We start from the raw sequence: 18,504 nt of genomic DNA, 5'->3' as shown, positions 1-18,504 counted from the left end.
TTGCTCTGAGTCATCTTAAATAAGTTGAGAGCATTAGAAGGGAGGGATAGTTTGTCCCATTAATGTTCTGAAGATGAAGTGTGATATTGTCATCTAATCTTGTACAGACCACCATGGGCTAGTCTCAAAGAAATGTTATTTTACAACTGTTGTTTTGTAATAAATAATAATATATAATATAATAACTTTATTACGGCCATTTGGCCAGCACATGCAATAAATAATGTTAGTGATGATGGCACAGATCAATTGTTAAAAATGTTAGGTTGCTATTCTATACCAGCGTACATGGGAGCTCACTGTTAATGACAGTGAGCATCAAACAGAGCACTAGAATAAACAGAACATCATACTAAAGTTGGCACAAGTAGTAAGTTATAAAGGTACTGAACTGAACAATAATGAAGATCATGCAGACAGTCATGATAATTTCATCAGTGAATAATATTTTTTTTCTGATTCAAAATGCAATTTTATTTGCATTTTTTAAAAAAAATGCTGAGAAGACAAACGGGATCATATCAAGTAAACAAATGGTGCATTTGAGAGTAGACCCTTTGTGTCACATTTTCCATCACCTCTGTTGATTGACCATGTTGGCTTGGTCTAGTGGGAGCTTTTGCCCACAACTTTTAGAAGAAATGAGTTTGAAGAAGCTAGTATAAAAGTCTGTTTGTGCCAATTACATTTGCTTGGAAAGTCACCTGGTGTTAGCTGGAAGAGTTCCCTGTTATCTCTGATGACTGAAAATTACAGTGGCACGCTCCTCAACATATTCACCCTTCCCTTTGGAAAGGTGATTGGGGTGGCGAGAGTGCTCTGTTATCTTCCTATTGGAGAAAATTGAGACATTTCTCAGAATCACAACTAGAAAGATCAGAGGGGTAAGGTGGTGATACTACCACTTCTTACTGATCTGTATTTGGAGATAAAAGAGACTCCATTGAAACAGAGAGAAAGAGAGAGAAAGTGAGAAAGAGAGAACTCTATGCCTTAGAGTCCCAATTGACATTGTGATAAGTAGTTGATCTCAGAAATAAAGAAAGTTAGATGTGTTGAATATTGGGAAGTTATCTCATCTCACTGATTGGTTCAAATAGTGGCAATCTGCCAGTGTTCATTTCATCCCCACATCTCAGAAAGTCAATTTGATGATAGTGTAGAGTCCCCTGGTATCACCCACTACTGGTCAGAAATGAAATGGTTCAGGTGTAAAAAGCATTACCCAATGTTCTCATCATTGGTGCAAATCTCGACATGTTAATAGCAATCTTGCTAAAAGATGTTTTGCCCCACATGAGAGTGAAAAGACCAGTGTTTCCCCCCCTTCCTCAGCATCAAAAGCATTGTGCAAGACTGTTTGGGTTTTTTTGCACAAAATAACTTGGTTTTGTGTGAAAACGCTGTACTCCAGTGGAAAACAAACTTTTGTACAAGAATCATCAAAAATTGCACAACAGCTCTCTAAAGCTTCCACTGCAAAGAGAAAGAACTGATCTTTTAATTTACATTTCCTCTGCAAAGAGAGAGATAAAGAACCATACGATTCTGTCAGAAAAGAGAAAGTTCAAATAGATTGGGGGGGGGGGAGTAGGGCCAGGACTCCTTAAAAAAGGGATGGGTAGATTATTACTGAATTCACTGATTCTTTTCTTCTTCTTCTCTATATCTCCTTTAGTTAATTTATGGCCCTGCTCCAGCAATGCATGATAAATCACCAGGCCTTCATTTCTATAAGATGGTGCCCAAGGAGACGCTTCAGTATGCAGGAGTACTTTCTTTGCTTCTGCATTTCAGGTGGACATGGGTTGGGATTCTTATTATTGATATAGAAAATGGAGGAAGATTTCTGCAAAGTGTGATTCCATTGTTTTCCCAGCACAATATCTATTTAGACACAATAGTGAGAGTCCCCATGTTACAGATTGGGGGAAAAAAGAAAATTGGCGGCAACAGTTTGCCAAAGTGCATGACAAAATCATGGGCAGCAAAGCGAATGTATGGGTGGTCTATGAAGAATCTTATACCATGGCACTTTGGAGGTGGTTGTATATATCAGTCTCTAGCTTTTCTTCACAAACGAAGATTCAGGAAGGACTCATCCCACGCTTTCTACAAGCATGTTGATGACTAAAAAGGCCGATCCGTGATAAACAAGTCCAGATGCAGAAAGCACAGCAGTATGTCAGCACAGTATATATCAGTACTTAACGAATGAAATGCTGAAACCAAAGGGCAAAGTATGGATAATGACTTTTCAGATGGATCCTGCTTCAGCTTTCTGTGAAAGGACATGGATCGCAGAAATATTCCATGGGGCTCTGTCTTTAACAGCTCATTCTAATCAGCCATCAGGATTTTGTCAATTTGTTGAGACCCAAAATCGTCTGAGCGCAAGGGAGGATGGCTTCATCAAGCACTTCTGGCAACATTATACAACATGATATCTGTTTCAACATTATAGAGAGAACTCCTGTATCATGGTCTGAGAAAGAAATTGAAGACTGACTACAAGTGATTGCCAAAATACATGACAAAGTCATGGGCAGCAACACCAATGGAGAAGTTTATATTATGGCACTTTGGAAGTGGTTTCATCAGGGTTTGTCAACACTTGTTAAATGTGTTTTTAACACTTGTTAAAAAATGTTATTGACCATTAGTTAAAATATTTTTAATATTCTTTCCCCCATTGATCCCCCCCTTATTTATTTAATCTCCCCAGGATACATTTAATTTTTTTCATTTCAAGACATTTGTCATCTCTTGACCCACCAGCGCTTCCAACATGACAGACAATGCATAATAAAGCATTTTAAAAATGTTTTCAAGTACATCTGTCCTATCACTGAACACATTCGTTTTCTTTTTTGTTCTCAAGCAAAGTCTTCTTTCCTTGTTGTTCACAAGATACACTCAAATTTTCCCCCTCCCAATAAAGGAAAATGGAAATTTCAAGTCGGATGTGATAAACAATTTTTCCTCCATAATTTCATAGAGAACCTCCAGCTTTCAACCAGCAATTATGTTTCCCATCAAATACAAAATAATTATAATTAACATTTGTGCTTTCCAAAACCTATGGGAATTGCAACCAGAAGCAGTGAAAATGATCAAAACATTTAAGAAGAATTGCATAAATATACCTTCCAGCAATTGGAGCTGGAGAAAGCAGTTTGGAACATCCAAAGGGAAGCACCAATGTAGTTTCTGACAGTTTACATTTTAAGACTGTTAGACTGAGGCATAGTAGATGATACTGCTGGAGATTGACGTAAGGGGATTTGTGGCTACAGGGAAAATTCATATGCAATATGATTTCATTGTTTGTCTTTCTTCTGTTACGACTTCCTCATGTGGCATACAAGGTTCACAATGTTAAATGCAGAATCTTGGACCCTCACCCTCATCTTCATAAGTATCACCAGAGAGGAGACCTCATTGTCGGTGGCATTGCTTCTCAAACTTTTGCCTTCTTCAGTTCGGCCAACTTCACGGAAGACCCCTTGTCAGCATTGCCTGAAGATTTTGTGTAAGAAGTTAAACAAATTGAAATTTGCATTTTCATTTGGTTTTTGGATTTTCATTAGACAGATTTGTTGTAGTAGCTTCATCTTCAGAAGAATGGCTTAAAGGATTTGGGTACAGATGAAGTTAATATAGTTATATTTTGGCCTGTCTGTATGGGCTCTTAATATCTCTTCATCAGATGCATAGAGTAGGCTACAGGACATAGGACAAATAAAATTTGATAGAGTTTAAGGTGTTACCATCTCTATTCTTGATATTGTTGTTAATGTATTTGTATGGAATGAATGGATGATCTAATAATTTGGGCTGCATTACTGTTTGTTTTATGATGCTGTACTCCAAATAATTATCTTACTAAGAAAACATTTTGAGTATTATCTTCCACCGTGGTAACCCTAGTGGTGTGGTATAACCAGGATTTACCAGTCTGAAGCCAAAGGATTTTTTATGAACAAGGACAATAACATTATCTGCCATCCCTCTTGGACTCCTTTGTTCCTTTTAAATTTAGCTGAAATTTCCACAGTAACTGGGTGGGTGGGGTTCTCCGGTAGTGATGTATTGTTATGAACTATCCTTGCTGTGGATTTAGTAAAGAGATCTTCCCAAAAGAGAGGCTAGAAATTGTTTCAGATCAACACAACTACCTGCACTGCTAGACTCTTTCTGTGGGATATTGCCACCTTGGATCCCATTTAGGGAGAAAGGAGGGATATAAGTGAAATACATAAATGAAGAAATAAATTGCTACAGGATTGTCTAGGTGAAGACACTGCAAGATGTAACACTACACCACTGTGTATACATGCCCAGACTGCAGATGGATTGGATTTTTGGAAAACAGTGTACTGTACATGGGGCTGACTCCAAAGAAACTCAGAAACTTCAGCTGATCCAGAATGTGTCTGCAAGGATGTTAGGGAGCAAATGATCATATACTATCCTTCATGGTACAGCTGCACTAGTTACCAATGAGTCAAATGGCTGGATAGCTGGCATGCATCCCCTGTCTAAGATCTGGTGGAGATGGTATTCCTTGTGACCACATGTGTGGAAAACATACTGCTACTGTGATTTTAATTGTTGTACCCCATTCTAATGTTGTAATGATGTGTATGTATGAGAAGGGTGAGGTAGATCTATCAATCTGTCTATCTGTCTGTCTGTCTGTCTGTCTTCTGAAAATTAATGGTGAATTTAATTGTTTTTTACTTGACCACCTCAGATAAAGGAGTGCCTTGAGAACTCTGTCTGCCTGTCTGTCTCTCTGTTGGTACCATTATAAATAATAGTAGTGAGGAAGATGTAGATCACTGTCATGATACGTTTACTACCTCAAGTCACAACTCTTTTTAATGTAACTGGGAACAAGTACCACTGAATCCAGTGTAAGTTACTTCACACTGGGGAGATAGGCTTAGAGTATCAGTGTAAATGGGGATAAACATTGTGCCTTGGTCTAAGGCTTGGAAACTGTGTTCACAAAGTGTAGAACTTTCTGATACAGAAAACAATTCTAATTCTAGTGTGGTGATTAATAATTACCAGCATATCCTGGCCATGGCATTTGCTATAAAGGAGATCAATGAAAATTCCAAAATCTTACCAAATTTCACCTTGGGCTTCTGGATATATGACAGCTATTTTGATGCACAGAGGACTTATCATGCCACACTACTTCTCACATCTTCTATGGAGAGCTTTGTCCCCAACTACATATGTGATCCCCAGAAAAACTTGATAGCAGTCATTGGGGGACTGGATTCAGAAACCTCCCTTCATATAGCCACCATCTTGGATATCTACAACATTCCACAGGTGGGAATCTCTCCCCTTCTTTCTCTTCCTGATTTAACACACAGACTGTCTTTCCAAATGCAACTCTTGCAAAAAAGAAATTTAGGGGGAGGTCATTTGAAGCAATCATCCTATGTGAAAAAGAACAAATCTATCTAAGACAGTTAGTTTGAATGAAATATTGTGATGAATGCAGAATATACAATGAATACAAACAACAACAAACCCCCCCCCCCAAAAAAAAAAAATCAGCTGTCTACATCCTAGTCTCCTACCTGGAACAAAATGTTGTGCAAGGCTTTGGATGAGGCAGTTCCTGAGGAGAGTATTTCAGCTCAAACCTCCAACAGAACTGCCAAAGATAGCGGATTTATATCAGAGGACAAAACTGCAGTCCTCCATGTGTTGCTGAGCTGCTTCTCACAGCATTTCTCACCATGAACTGTGGCCTGATGGGAGCTATGGTTCAACAACATCTGGAAGGCTGCCCTTTGCCCACTTCTGATTGAGGAAAAACACTTCTCTTCACATAAAAGACAAGGAATAATGGCAGCTGGTATTTTCTATGCCAAGGGAGCATTAAAACTAGTCTAGGTTTTAGTTTGAACTTTAAAGGAGCTGCCCAAGGTGCCCTTCCCTTCCTCCCTTTAGACAGCGTTCACTGCCTTGAATTGCTTTATTAACCTTCTTACCAAAACGTAAAATCACCATTTCACTGAGTTGGAAGCCAGCAGTAAGCGACTGTTAAACTATTGTCAATCCCTACTCTTGGCGTTCATGGAGTGGGTCTCAGTAGCCAGAATGTGTTTCATGCCAGGAGACCGTATGAATCTGACTGTAGCTGTGGCTTCCATTTATCTGCTGTTCATGGATACTGTGGGGGGATTCTGTATTGAAGGGTTATCCGAAAAGGGTTTCCTGAATTATTGACAAACCAAAGCCTATAACTTTTCTGTTCCTAGTTGTCATAGAGACTGGAGGTTTCCTTAAGGATGGAACCCACTAGGTGGCCTTATGTTAGATATGGGGTTTCCCAAAAGTCTAAATACATCGAGTGACTAACATAGGCCCATTATCTTATGAGATGGTTGCAAGGATACCAGGGGGAAAAAGGAATGTCAAATGTGTTTCATGTGTGGAACTGATAAACACTGCTCTCTTATAGTCTTATTTCTCTCCTCCTCTTCTCTCTGTAGATTATTTATGGCTCTGCTCCAGCAATGCAAGGGAAAACCCCAGGGTTTTTCTTCTTCCAGATGGTCCCAAGAGAAGCCCTTCAACATGAAGGGATACTTTCTTTGCTTTTGCACTTCAAGTGGACATGGGTTGGACTCCTTGTTATGGAGACTGACAATGGAGAAAAAACTGTGGAAACTATGCTTCCATTATTTTCCCAGAATCATATCTGTTTTGCAGACATAGAGAGAATCCCTGTACGGCATTTACAGAAAGAAACTGAAGACTGGCTCCTACAAATTGCAAAAATATATGACAAAGTGATGGCAAGCACAGCTAATGTGTGGGTGGTATATGGAGAATCTTTCACCATGGCATCTTGGAGATGGTTACAGTATATACCAGAAGTTATGTATGTGATGCAGAAACCAAAAGGTATAGTGTGGATAATGACATCCCAGATGCCTCTTGCTTCATTTTCCTATCAAAGAACGTGGGATACAGAAATGATCAACGGTGTGCTGTCTTTCACAGTTCACTCCAGTCTAGTACCGGGATTTCATCAATTTGTTGAAAGCCAAAACCCTTTGGGCCCCAAAGAGAATAGTTTCATCAAGGACTTCTGGCAACATGCATTCAGTTGTGTATTCCTGACACAAGTCCAGAGTAATGGGAAAGGAGATATTTGCACTGGGGAAGAGAAGCTAGAAAGCCTTCCTGGGACTCTTTGGGAAATGAGCATGACTGGCCACAGCTACAGCATCTATAATGCTGTCTATGCTGTGGCCTATGCATTGCATGCCATGTCTCCATCAAGATTTAAGCATAAAATAATGGCAGATGGAGGCAGACAGAAGTCTCCTTATCAACTGCTCTGGAAGGTAATTCATCCATCTCTTAGCCTCAACTTTGTTCTGTTTTAGTTTTCTGGAGGTTCAGTGTTTCATCTGTGGCTTCCTGATAGGCCAGTAGGTCCATGTTATCTGAATGTTTCAATGGAAGTCAAAATGTATAATGAACTGTAAGAAATTTCAGAGCTTTGTATGGCTTAGCATAGGTGTTAATCTATATTAGTCCATTTTTAAAGTTTTTTAAAGCTTTTTGTTTTCCTTGCTAATCTCTTTCTCTTTCTTTTTAATTCAAGTCTTACCCTTTTCTGAGAGGTGTAACATTTAATAATAGTGCTGGGGAGAAGATTTCCTTCAATAAGAATGGTGAACTGGCAGCTGGATTTGATATGCTCAACTGGATCGTTTCCTCAAACCAATCTATTTCTAGAGTGAAAGTTGGGGAGATGACTCCCAAGAGTCCTCCATCAAAAGCATTCACCATCCATGAGCACATCATAACATGGCACAGCAGTTTTAACCAGGTAGGAATCCACTGTAAGAAATTTGGGGAGTCTACCTGTTCTGAATTATCACTACATATTTAAATTGTAAAGTTAATATTGTTGGAGGAGTCCTTGGCCTGTATACAAATTGACTTTTTTTAGTTCAAAATGGCACAATATATGAAGCAAGGCAAGATATAAAGTACAAAGTGATGTTTTAAGGAGGGAATTTTAAACTGATATTGGTGATCATGTGGACAGGGAACAATATATATCAAAGCACAACTCTTGACCATTCAGACAAACATTCTCTAGAAGGCTACAGTAGATGTTATTTGCAATATGCATGAAAATGACCTTCTGAAGAGAGATCAGGCTTTCCAAAATATATTTTCTTGAATTTTGTTATATGATTCTTTAAAAGAAAAAAGCTTGGGTATATTGCAACTCCAATTAATTACAGATATGCAAAAGGGATGGTGACAAAGACCAGCGCCTAGGTTAGGAGGACAAGATAGTGAGGTCCTCTGATGTGAGTACCAGGACAAACTAAGCAGTTTCTCTAGCAAGACCCTGCACTGAGCAGATAAGTGAGTGTTTTTTAAATAACCGATTTTTAAGCTCTGGATCAGTCTAAGAAAAAAGCCAGTAGCATAAATGGTATGAATTAAAGAAATCATTCCAGTCAGGTTCATTGTGGTCAGCCATGTTGTTCTGGATACCTTTGTTTGTCAGATAGTTTCAGACTTTTGTGAAGTGTAGCTGAGATGTCTCCTTCCAATCATTTTTCCCCATTTGCATCTTCTCCACCCTGTGAAGGTACTGTAAGGTGTACAGTTCAAGGCTTCAGGACAGAACTTGTGTCATGACAGGTGTACTGAGAAATCCCTTTTAAAAACTGTGGAGTTAAGACTCTGTAGTTCTTTCTTATTCTTGCTTTACTCAAGGTTTCCTTGTGCCCATTCTTCAAAGCTGAATTCTTGCCCTTCAGAGCTCCTGAGATCATAGCACATTAACAACATTTGACTACTATTTTGCTGAAACCACTGCAAACTCTTCTGGAGAGCATGAACATTAAACAACATGTAATGGTGGTTGCTGAATGTGAGCACTGTACAAAACAAAAATAAATCCACAAGAACATTTCTCTAGTTACCTGTGCAATGAAAATGGAAGGATAAGGAGAAGAAAAAGAAGAAACAGGAAAAGAAAAGGGAGGAGGAGGAGAAGGAGCAGCAGCAGCAGCAGCACAGGGACGTAGCCAGGATTTTGGGAAGGGGGGGTCCAGACTAAGTGCCACCATTATAATGGGGCTTGGGTGCAGCGGCACGGCAGCACACACCATTCATTTTATCTAACAGAAGGGGGGGTCCGGACCCCAAGAACCCCCCCCCCCTTGGCTACGTCCCTGATCAGCAGCAGCAGCAGCATGTTCATATCAAATGCACTTTAGGAGACAACTAACATCATGAGAACATGCAACAATAGTACTGTGGTGCAGGATGAAGCCAAAAAAAGGAGATTTCTTTCCTATGTCAGAAACAAATTAAAACACCACCACATTTTAAGCATCCCATACTTATTATTTCCAGTTTTTATCATTGTCTTCTGTGCACTAGGCCCAACCACTTTCTGTATGTTCTGAGGAGTGTCTTCCTGGTTCAAGCAAGAAAGTAATGGAAGGGAGGCCATTTTGCTGCTATGATTGCAAGCCATGTCCAGAAGGAAAGATTTCAGACCAAAAGGGTATGAAATATGCTGTACAATTATCAAACAGGTTGATTGCCAGAGAATAACACACCGATGGAACTACACATGCACCAGGGTCACCTCAGTGTTTGAAACAGGATGAAACTTTGCCATGATTGTATTCACATTTCTGTTTCATTTCAGCACCCATGTTCTTTACACACATACACACATGTGCACATGCTTTTGCAGTGCACCACCCATCAAAAATTTCCTTTCAGAGATTCTTTTAAATATGTATTTCTTCTTGAAATTCATATTGTTTCTTCTTTTTCATGATCCACATTGCTTTGTCTAATTTCTAATAGGTTTGCATTGTTCAATGACCCTAAATGGTAATAGCAAAACATCCTGTTCATAGTTGGTTCACAAATCGTCCCTGCAACTGTCAGTTGACTTTGTATTGCGTCTCAACCAAACAGAATTTCCCAAGTATATCTAACTACACTAGTTCACTCATTAATAAGATTGAACTATGAGACACAAATATTGACTGGACCATTCACTTAAATTATGCTTTAGTCTAGGATTGATAAGATATGGGTTGGGCTCTGCATTTTGTTTGCTGATGCATAATAGGTCAGCAAGGGGTTCCAATCCCTTAAACCCACCCCTTCCCATATATTTTCCCCACAGGCAATATTGTACATTTGACTGGCTGTCTGGGAGGAGAATGGCTGTATCATTTTCAGTCTTAGTCTTGTTCAGAACTCTCCATATCATTATTGTCATATGTGTCCTTTTTTCTCCCCTAAGTCCAAAGAACATCATTATTGAAAAGAAAATAGAGCAATATCAAGGGCTTATGAAAAATGGTAAAACATCAAAGTATTATAAAACACTTATATACAAACATCCAGTATAGAATTCATAAACAAATTAAGGAACAGATGGATAGTGAAATGTAACCAATATTTTATTTGCTGCAAACAGAGCAGCAGCTAATGTATTAGACCAGTTGGAAGTACTGTTAAAAAGATAAATTCAGTCTAGAAGAAGAGATGGATTTCTTTAGCATTATTGTTTTGTATTAATATAATTACATTCAGAGAGTCAGAGTGGAGCAAAACTACTTGTGTCAGCGGACACAAGTGGAGAATATGAAAAGCATGTTAGGATTCAGTTTGTGGGGATCAAATTATTAATGGATATTAATGCTTCTGTATCACCTCCAGTATCAGAATTCAAAGACATAACAGTGCTGGTGTTGAAAATGAATATGTAAAGGGATCACATAGCACCTTTGAGATTAACTGAAAGAAATGAGCTGATATCATGAGCTTTTGTAGACTTGAATCTACGCATGAGAAAAAGTAGGATAAAATCTATGAAAGGTCATGCTAGCAGCTTCTTTCTTTCTCTCAAAGGTGCCACAAGATCCCTTTGCATACTCCAGTCTCAGAGATAGTGTGTATCTGAAAACCAGTTCTTGCAGAACATGTTCCTGCTTATGTCTTGGTTGTGCACTTGTCATAGGAGTTTATCAGACAAGGGAAATTGGAAGTACAATCCAATGGCAATCTGAACGCAATCATGTGGTTTAACATTATTGTGTGATAACCCACTACATGCAAATTCGGGCAATGGGAAGTCAGTCCGAGCGCAATCATGGGGTTTCACGTTATTGCATGAAAGACTGCCACACGCAAACTCGGGCAATGGCATGCTATTTTTGGGCAATGGGAAGCCAGTTTGAATGCAATTTACATTCACGTAAATTCGGTGAACTAGCAAATTCACGTAAATGCATTCTGGCCCCACTTTCTTTTCATTCGAAATTAAGAGAAATACCTCACATGTGATAAAATCCATAGATATCTCTTTAACTGCTATCATAAATGGAGACTGAATTAGATCTCAAAGACCTCTTCTCGCATTTGAAGGTTCTTATCTTTCCCCTCCTCAGATATGAATGACTGTTTTACATGTTTAGATGAGGAATATCCAAATAAATGGAAGGATTTATGTATTCCTAAGTGTATCAATTTCTTATCTTATGAAGAACCTATTGGGAGCCTTTTAGCCTTCTTTGCTCTTTCCTTTTCTTTGATCACAGCTTTGGTGCTGGGAACATTTATGAAGCATCACAACACTCCCATAGTCAAAGCCAACAACCAGAACCTCACCTACACTCTCCTCATCTCCCTCCTGCTCTGCTTCCTTTGTTCATTGCTATTCATTGGCCAGCCTCAGAAGCTGACATGTCTCCTCCGACAAACTGCTTTTGGCATCATCTTCTCCGTGGCTGTTTCTTGTGTGCTGGCAAAAACCATTACAGTGGTCTTGGCTTTCATGGCCACTAAACCAGGATCCAGGTTGAAGAAGTGGGTAGGAAGAAGAATGCCCAACTCTATTGTGATTTCCTGCTCCCTGATTCAAGTAGTCATCTGTACTCTGTGGTTGTCATCCTTCCCCCCATTCCCAGATGCTGACAAGCACTCAGTGGTTGAAGAAATTATACTGGAGTGCAATGAAGGATCTGTCGCTATGTTTTGCTGTGCTTTGAGCTATCTGGGCCTCCTGGCCCTTGTCAGTTTTACCGTGGCTTTCTTTGCAAGGAAACTACCAGATAGTTTTAATGAAGCAAAATTTATCACTTTCAGCATGCTGGTCTTTTGTAGTGTTTGATTGTCCTTTATTCCAGCTTACTGGAGCACTACAGGCAAGTACATGATAGCTGTGGAAGTATTTTCTATTTTAGCCTCAAGTGCTGGTTTGCTCAGTTGCATCTTCTTCCCAAAATGTTACATTATTTTGTTGTGGCCAGAGCTGAACAAGAGGGAACAACTAACAAGGAGAAAGAACTGAAGAACATACCTATGTTCCTGGCATCATCTACAGACTAGAACTGTGTGTTTGCCTGTATGCAACACAACATGTCCTGAAGTAGTTGCTTGATGTCAACTTTCTTCAATTTTTCCTGCATCTTCACCAATCCCAGACTCATTTTTGCTGTGAACTTTGTTCAGCCCCTGCAAATTCAGTTTTCTACTTCATCTTCTGCCAGGCTATCATTTAGAAACCAATAGTTGCTTGCATTCTATCTTCTTTACTGTTTTTAAAGTGACCCTTAGAGGTCTTTAAACAGAGGATGGATGGTCATCTGTCGGAGATGCTTTGATTGGGAGTTCCTGCATGGCAGAATGAGGTTGGACTCAATGGCACTTGTTATCTCTTCCAACTCTATGATTCTATGTACTTGGCATCTACTTCAGGATGGGTAAATTTTAGCTTCCAGGTATTTTGGACTACAATTCCCTCAGCCCCTTACTGTGCAATATGGTGCTGGATCTTTGGGGGTTGGACTTAGAGGCTATTTATAATAAATAATAATAAATAAAATTGCCAGGCAATCAAAGCGGCTTACAACAGGTTAAAATACATCTATCTGGAGGGCCAAAAGCTGCTCAACCATAGCTTAAAACCTACTGCTTTCTAAGGTCACTGGTGACTTGAAAGATAGCTGTGGGTTGCAAGACTGGATTACACATGCATATTTTAAATGGGCAAACTTATCGTTGAGTTCATGTTTCTTGTGAGTTTTTATCCTATAGAGGGTTTTTTTCTTACAAGAGGATCCTGGTATCTGCTAGAGTTTGCTCCAGGACCCTGTAGATACTAAAATGCACAGATGCTCATCTCTTTATATACAATGACATAGCAAAATGGCATTCCTTATATAAAATGACAAAATCAACATTTGCTTTTGGGAGGGTTTTTTTTTTTTTTGTGTGAATAGTTTCAGACCATTGCTTGTTGAACCCTTGGATGTAGAATCCATGGATAAAGAGGGCTAACCTTTACACTTACTCCTTGATGCAGGTGTTCTCACTTTGGGTGTAAGAAGTCCAGAGTTCAAATCATGGATGAGTGCTATACTTTTAAAGAGACCTAGCAACTGCCCTGGCTCAGTGCTAGGGAATTCTGGGAACTGTAGTTTATTGGGGCACCAAAGACTAAATGTTTCACAAAACTCTAATTTCCAGAATTCCGTAGCACTGAGCTAGGGCAGTTAAAGCAGTCTCAAACTGGATTATTTCTGCAGTGTGTTTCGGTCTTACACACTGGGAGACCAGGGTTTAAATCTCTGCTTAGGCGCTTTAGAGACCGCCCAAAAGGGCGGTCTGCTGCTGCCCTAGTTTGCTGTGTGAGGGACCCACAGCGGGCAAACTGCACGGCTCCCTCGCGCAGCAAAAAGAATCCGCAAAAAGCAGCTTCTTTATCCAGCGCAGTTGTGACGCTGCAAGGCGCCAATGGCACCCTTGCAGCATCACAAGGGCGGCGAGATGTGCGGATGCGAGGTGTCCCTCATGTCAAAATGGCATGGTGTGTATAGAGTGCCACGATTTTGACACCCTCGTCACGTGCGAAGGGTGTCTAAAAGCGCCGCCCCTCAGATGTGACGACGGCGCCTCTATGGGCCCGTCTATAACATGCCTTAACTATGGAAATCTATTGGGTGACCTTGGGATGTCATGTTGCCCCAGCTTCAAAGGATGGCAAAGGCAAAACCTGGTCTGAACAAATTCTGTCAATAAAACCCCATGGGAGGGTTGCCTTTGGAGGTAAAAAGAAAATCAACTCATCTGTGATGTGGTGCTGGAGAAGAGTCCTGAGAATTCCATGGACAGCCAAAAAGAGAAAAAATGGCTTCTAGAACAGATCAAGCCTGAACTTTCCCTGGAAGCCAAGATGATCAAACTGACGCTGTTGTACTTTGGCCACATCATGAGAAAGCATGACTTTTTAGAAAAGACAATAATACTAGGAAAGGTAGGCCATAGTAAAAAAAGAGGAAGATTGCACTCCAGATGGCTAGACTCAATTATGGAGGTCATGGGCCTAAACCTACAAGACCTAAGCAGAGTAGTGCAGGGCAGGAAAGACTGCAGATATCTCCTGTACAGGGTTGCCATGAGCTGAGGTTGACTCATGGGCAATTTAACAACAACAGCAACAACAACAACGGGGCTTGCCTTTTCTCCTTGGCATTTTACACTATTTTTTCATTATTTTTGTCAGACAGAAACTGGCCATTGGAAATAGGTATTACATTTCTGCTTTCGTTATCCCCCTCCAGAAGATGATGGGCATTTAAATGGTTAAATGTCTCTGGCTGCTAGGGAGGAAAATACGCAAATGGTTCTTCTGCTCTCCCAGTGGGATCTCCCTTCTCCTTCCTTCCCACAGTTATTAACCCCACTCAACCTCCTGATACATTGTGTGCCAGAGCAGCGACTTTCAAGGAAAAAAAAAAATCAACATTCACTTTCTTTCCAACACACAGAGACAAAGCCTAGGTTATGACTGGGTGGTGACTGTGAGCAATGAACCGCTGGCTTGGGGAGCCTTTCCAGTGACCATTGTTTCCTCTTTCCTCACCCACTGCAGGGATAAGGGGGGGGGCTAATTGTATTAAAAGCCTACCTCAGTTTTTCAAGATTGCAAGTAGAGAAGGGAAGAAGAGAGAGAGAGAACATCAATGAAGGCTTTACATATTTTCTGTTGTTGTTGTCCTGAGAGAAAAGGTGAACACTATGTGTTTGAAGGTGCAAAAATCTGTGCCAGTTCACTTAACACACTTATGTATAGATTGGCCCTACAAATACTCATGCAGTTGTATAGATCCATATCTATGAGAGTTTCAGAACGTTGCCTTTTTAATTGACATCTCCCATAGCTGGGTGGGGGATTATGAGAGCTGTAATCTGTAACTTTTCTGATTCTCACTCACTCACTCAGTCTGTCTCTCTTCTCTCCAGTACATACTGTAATGATCAACTTATTTGGATCAGCTAACACACATAGAAAATACAGTCCAGCATAGTGGTTAGCATCTTGGACTTTAGGTGGAAAGATCTGGGTTCTTGTCCTTGGGACAATGTTAAATTTATATTGTGGTGGTCAGTGTCAGAGTTTAAGGCCTACCTTACAAAATTATTATTAGCATAATATATGTGGGTATATTGGACTTAACCCAAGCCCATGTATTTCCCCCTGAACTCTGTGGAGGATACCCATTCAATATGCAGCATTTCCTTTTTTAAAAGAAAATGGGACTCATTTAATAGAAACTTTTGGATCACTGTGTTAATTTATTGTAACATATCCCCCTCCCAGGTATTGTTGAACTGCAAGTCCCAGGATCCTCTAGCTAGTGTAGCCAGTGCTGAGAAATACTGAAAGCTGCAGTCCAACAGTAGATATCACGAAAGTTTGTTATATAAAGCTGTAGAACAAACTCCAGGAGAACATGATCACGCCTACTTAAAGATCCCACCACTTGCAGGGCATTAACCAGGTCATCCCTGTTGGTTAGGATGAGATCTAAAATAGCTGATCCCCTTGTGCCACTCCCACCTTTTGGACAATGAAATTGTCTTCAAGGCAAGTTAGGAATTTGCTAGACCTTGAGGTTTTGGCTGAGTTGGACTTCCAGCAAATATCAGGATAGTTTGTTGTGGGCTTTTCAGACTATGTGGCCATGTTCTAGAAAAGTTTATTCCTGACATACCGTATTTTCCAGCGTACAAGATGACTTTTTGACCCTCTAAAATTGGGTCAAAAGTCGGGGGCTGTCTTATACGCCGGGTGTGCGCGCTCGGCTGCCAGTTTCTCAGGCCTCCAGAGGCCTGAGGAGCTGGCAGCCCCATGCTGGCTTCTAAGGGGCCTCCGGAGGCCTCTTAGAAGCTGGTGGCAGCCCCGCGCTAGCTTCTAAGGGGCCTCTGGAGGCCCCTTAGAAGCCGACGTGTGTGCTCTCTGGGCCACCGGCTTCTCAGGCCTCTGGAGGCCTGGAGAGCCAGCAGCCCTGCGCTGGCTTCTAAGGGGCCTCCAGAGGCCTCTTAGAAGCCAGTGCGCACACTTTCTGGGCCGCCGGCTTCTCAGGCCTCCTGAGGCCTGGGGAGCCGGCAGCCCCGTGTCAGCTTCTAAGGGTCCCCCCAGAGGCCTCTTAGAAGCCGGCGTGTGCGCTCTCTGGGCCACTGGCTTCTCAGGCCTCCGGAGGCTTGGGGAGCCGGCAGCCCCGCGCCGGCTTCTAAGGGGCCTCCGGAGGCCTCTTGAAGCCGGCGAGCGCGTGAACGGCTGGCTGCTAGATTCTGAGGAAGAGGGGTAGCCTTATATGGTGAGTATATCCTAAACTCTATTTTTTATTATAAAAGTTGGGGGTCGTCTTATACGCCCAGTCGTCTTATACGCCGGAAAATACTCTCTCTCTCTCTCTCTCTCTCTCTCTCTATATATATATATATATATATATATATATATATATATATGAATCCTACTAGGTCTTGATTTTAGTGTTTTTCAGGACTGGTAGCCAAACTTTACTAACTTTAAGGGTTTCTACTTTCCTGTTGAAGTTGTCTTGGTGTTTGTGGATTCCAATGGCTTCCCTGTGCATTATGACATGATAGCTGTGGCATGGTCCAGAATTTCAGTGTTTTCAAAGATCGTTTTATGCTCAAGATGGTTTATAACCTGCTACTCCTGATTTTTCTGGCTGACCCAGTCTGCAGTGTATCTCGTGTTCCTTGATTTGTGTTTGAACACTATGTTTAGTGGTCCCTATGTAGACTTGTTCGCAGCTGCATGGTATGCGGTAAACTCCTATGGCTGTGAGAGCATCTCTCCTGTCCTTTGCTGAGCACAGCATTTGCTGGATTTTCTTGGTTGGTTTGTAAACCATTTGGAGGGAAACTGGTGAGGAAATGACCCGTACCCCCTAGTGATGACTAATGGTTTTGTTAGTGTAAGGGTCTGCCTGTATGGGATTTTGGCTGCTGCAGTCCTGTTGCCAAAGCCTTTACAGGACTGGGCCCAAGCTGCCAGAGTTCTGAAAGGATCAGGGCTAGACACAGCTGGCTCTAGTCATGCATGACAGCTGGAGGAGCCCTGTTGGCACAAGGTTAAATGTCTGTACTGCAGCCACTCATTCAAAATCATAAGGTTGTGAGTTCAATTCCAGCAAAAGGGCTCAAGCTTGACTCAGGCTTGCATCCTTCTGAGGTCACTAAAATGAGTACCCAGATTGTTGGGGGCAATTAGCTTACAGTTGTAAACTGCTTAGACACTGTTAGTTCAGTATGAAGCGGTATATAAATTAAATTGTTTGTTTTGTTTGAGGTACAGCCATTTCAGGGTAGCATTGGCTTTTCAACCCTTGTCACAGCAACACAGTCTTCTGTGCTGCTTGTAGCTGCTCTGTTTCCATTTTGCCTTGTTAGCTTTGCTGCGTTCAGACTTGATCTGGCCCATTGGACACCTGGAACTTGTCCTTGCTGTATATATACCTGGGCTGTTTCCTGACTTACCTTCTGCCTCTGGCCCATTAGGCATCCTAAATCTCACCATCAATGGTCCTGGCCCCAGAAGCCCGCCTTGGGATCCAGGTCGCCTGTGCTTTAGACCCTGACAGAATACATTCAAAACTCTGTCTTTGAAAACTGCACAGTTTTTGGAATCTTTCTCACAGTGGGAAGGAAATTTCTCAATTTACTCATTGCTTCCCTTGAAGCACTTGTACTTTTGTAATTAATAAAATATGGGACAACTCAGATCCAGTACACCAGGCTCAGTGTACCCTTCTACCTATGATATAAACTGGTCTTCTAAAGGTAAAGGTAGAAAAGTGACCGGTGCTATCCTGGTAATATCATGAAAACTGTATTTTGTTTTTGAGAAAGTGATGTTATCTAACAGACAGTGAATATGTAAACTCAGATTTTGAAAACTTTCCTTGTTAAAGTAAGTCATGTTGCAGCAGTGTGAAGACTCACTTCTGCCTAGATTTGATAGATCCTTAGAAGTTTTGACTCAAAATACCTTCATTGGTATCTTCAACGGAAGCATTTGCAGATACATACTTAACCATTTCCACCAGGATTTTCAGTTGGCAGAATCAGAGAGTTGGGCCATCCCTC

At 41.0% G+C, this 18,504-nt stretch overlaps 1 protein-coding gene and 1 pseudogene across 1 annotated transcript; both read left to right on the top strand.

Moving 5' to 3' along the window:
• The first annotated feature begins 4,965 nt into the window (after positions 1-4,965).
• Positions 4,966-7,427, top strand: LOC149303537 (vomeronasal type-2 receptor 26-like). Its single transcript, XM_089480772.1, has 2 exons — positions 4,966-5,349; positions 6,525-7,427. Exons 1-2 carry the CDS (start codon positions 4,966-4,968, stop codon positions 7,425-7,427), a joined length of 1,287 nt encoding a protein of 428 aa, XP_089336898.1.
• A 236-nt stretch (positions 7,428-7,663) lies between these two features.
• Positions 7,664-12,394, top strand: LOC149303536 (vomeronasal type-2 receptor 26-like; annotated as a pseudogene).
• The last annotated feature ends 6,110 nt before the right edge of the window (positions 12,395-18,504 follow it).

The sequence above is a fragment of the Sceloporus occidentalis genome, unplaced genomic scaffold, assembly GCF_023333645.1.
Source record: "Sceloporus occidentalis isolate IW3139 unplaced genomic scaffold, rSceOcc1.0.p SCAF_14, whole genome shotgun sequence".
NCBI lineage: Eukaryota > Metazoa > Chordata > Lepidosauria > Squamata > Phrynosomatidae > Sceloporus > Sceloporus occidentalis.
This window is presented reverse-complemented; position numbering and strand designations above follow the sequence as displayed.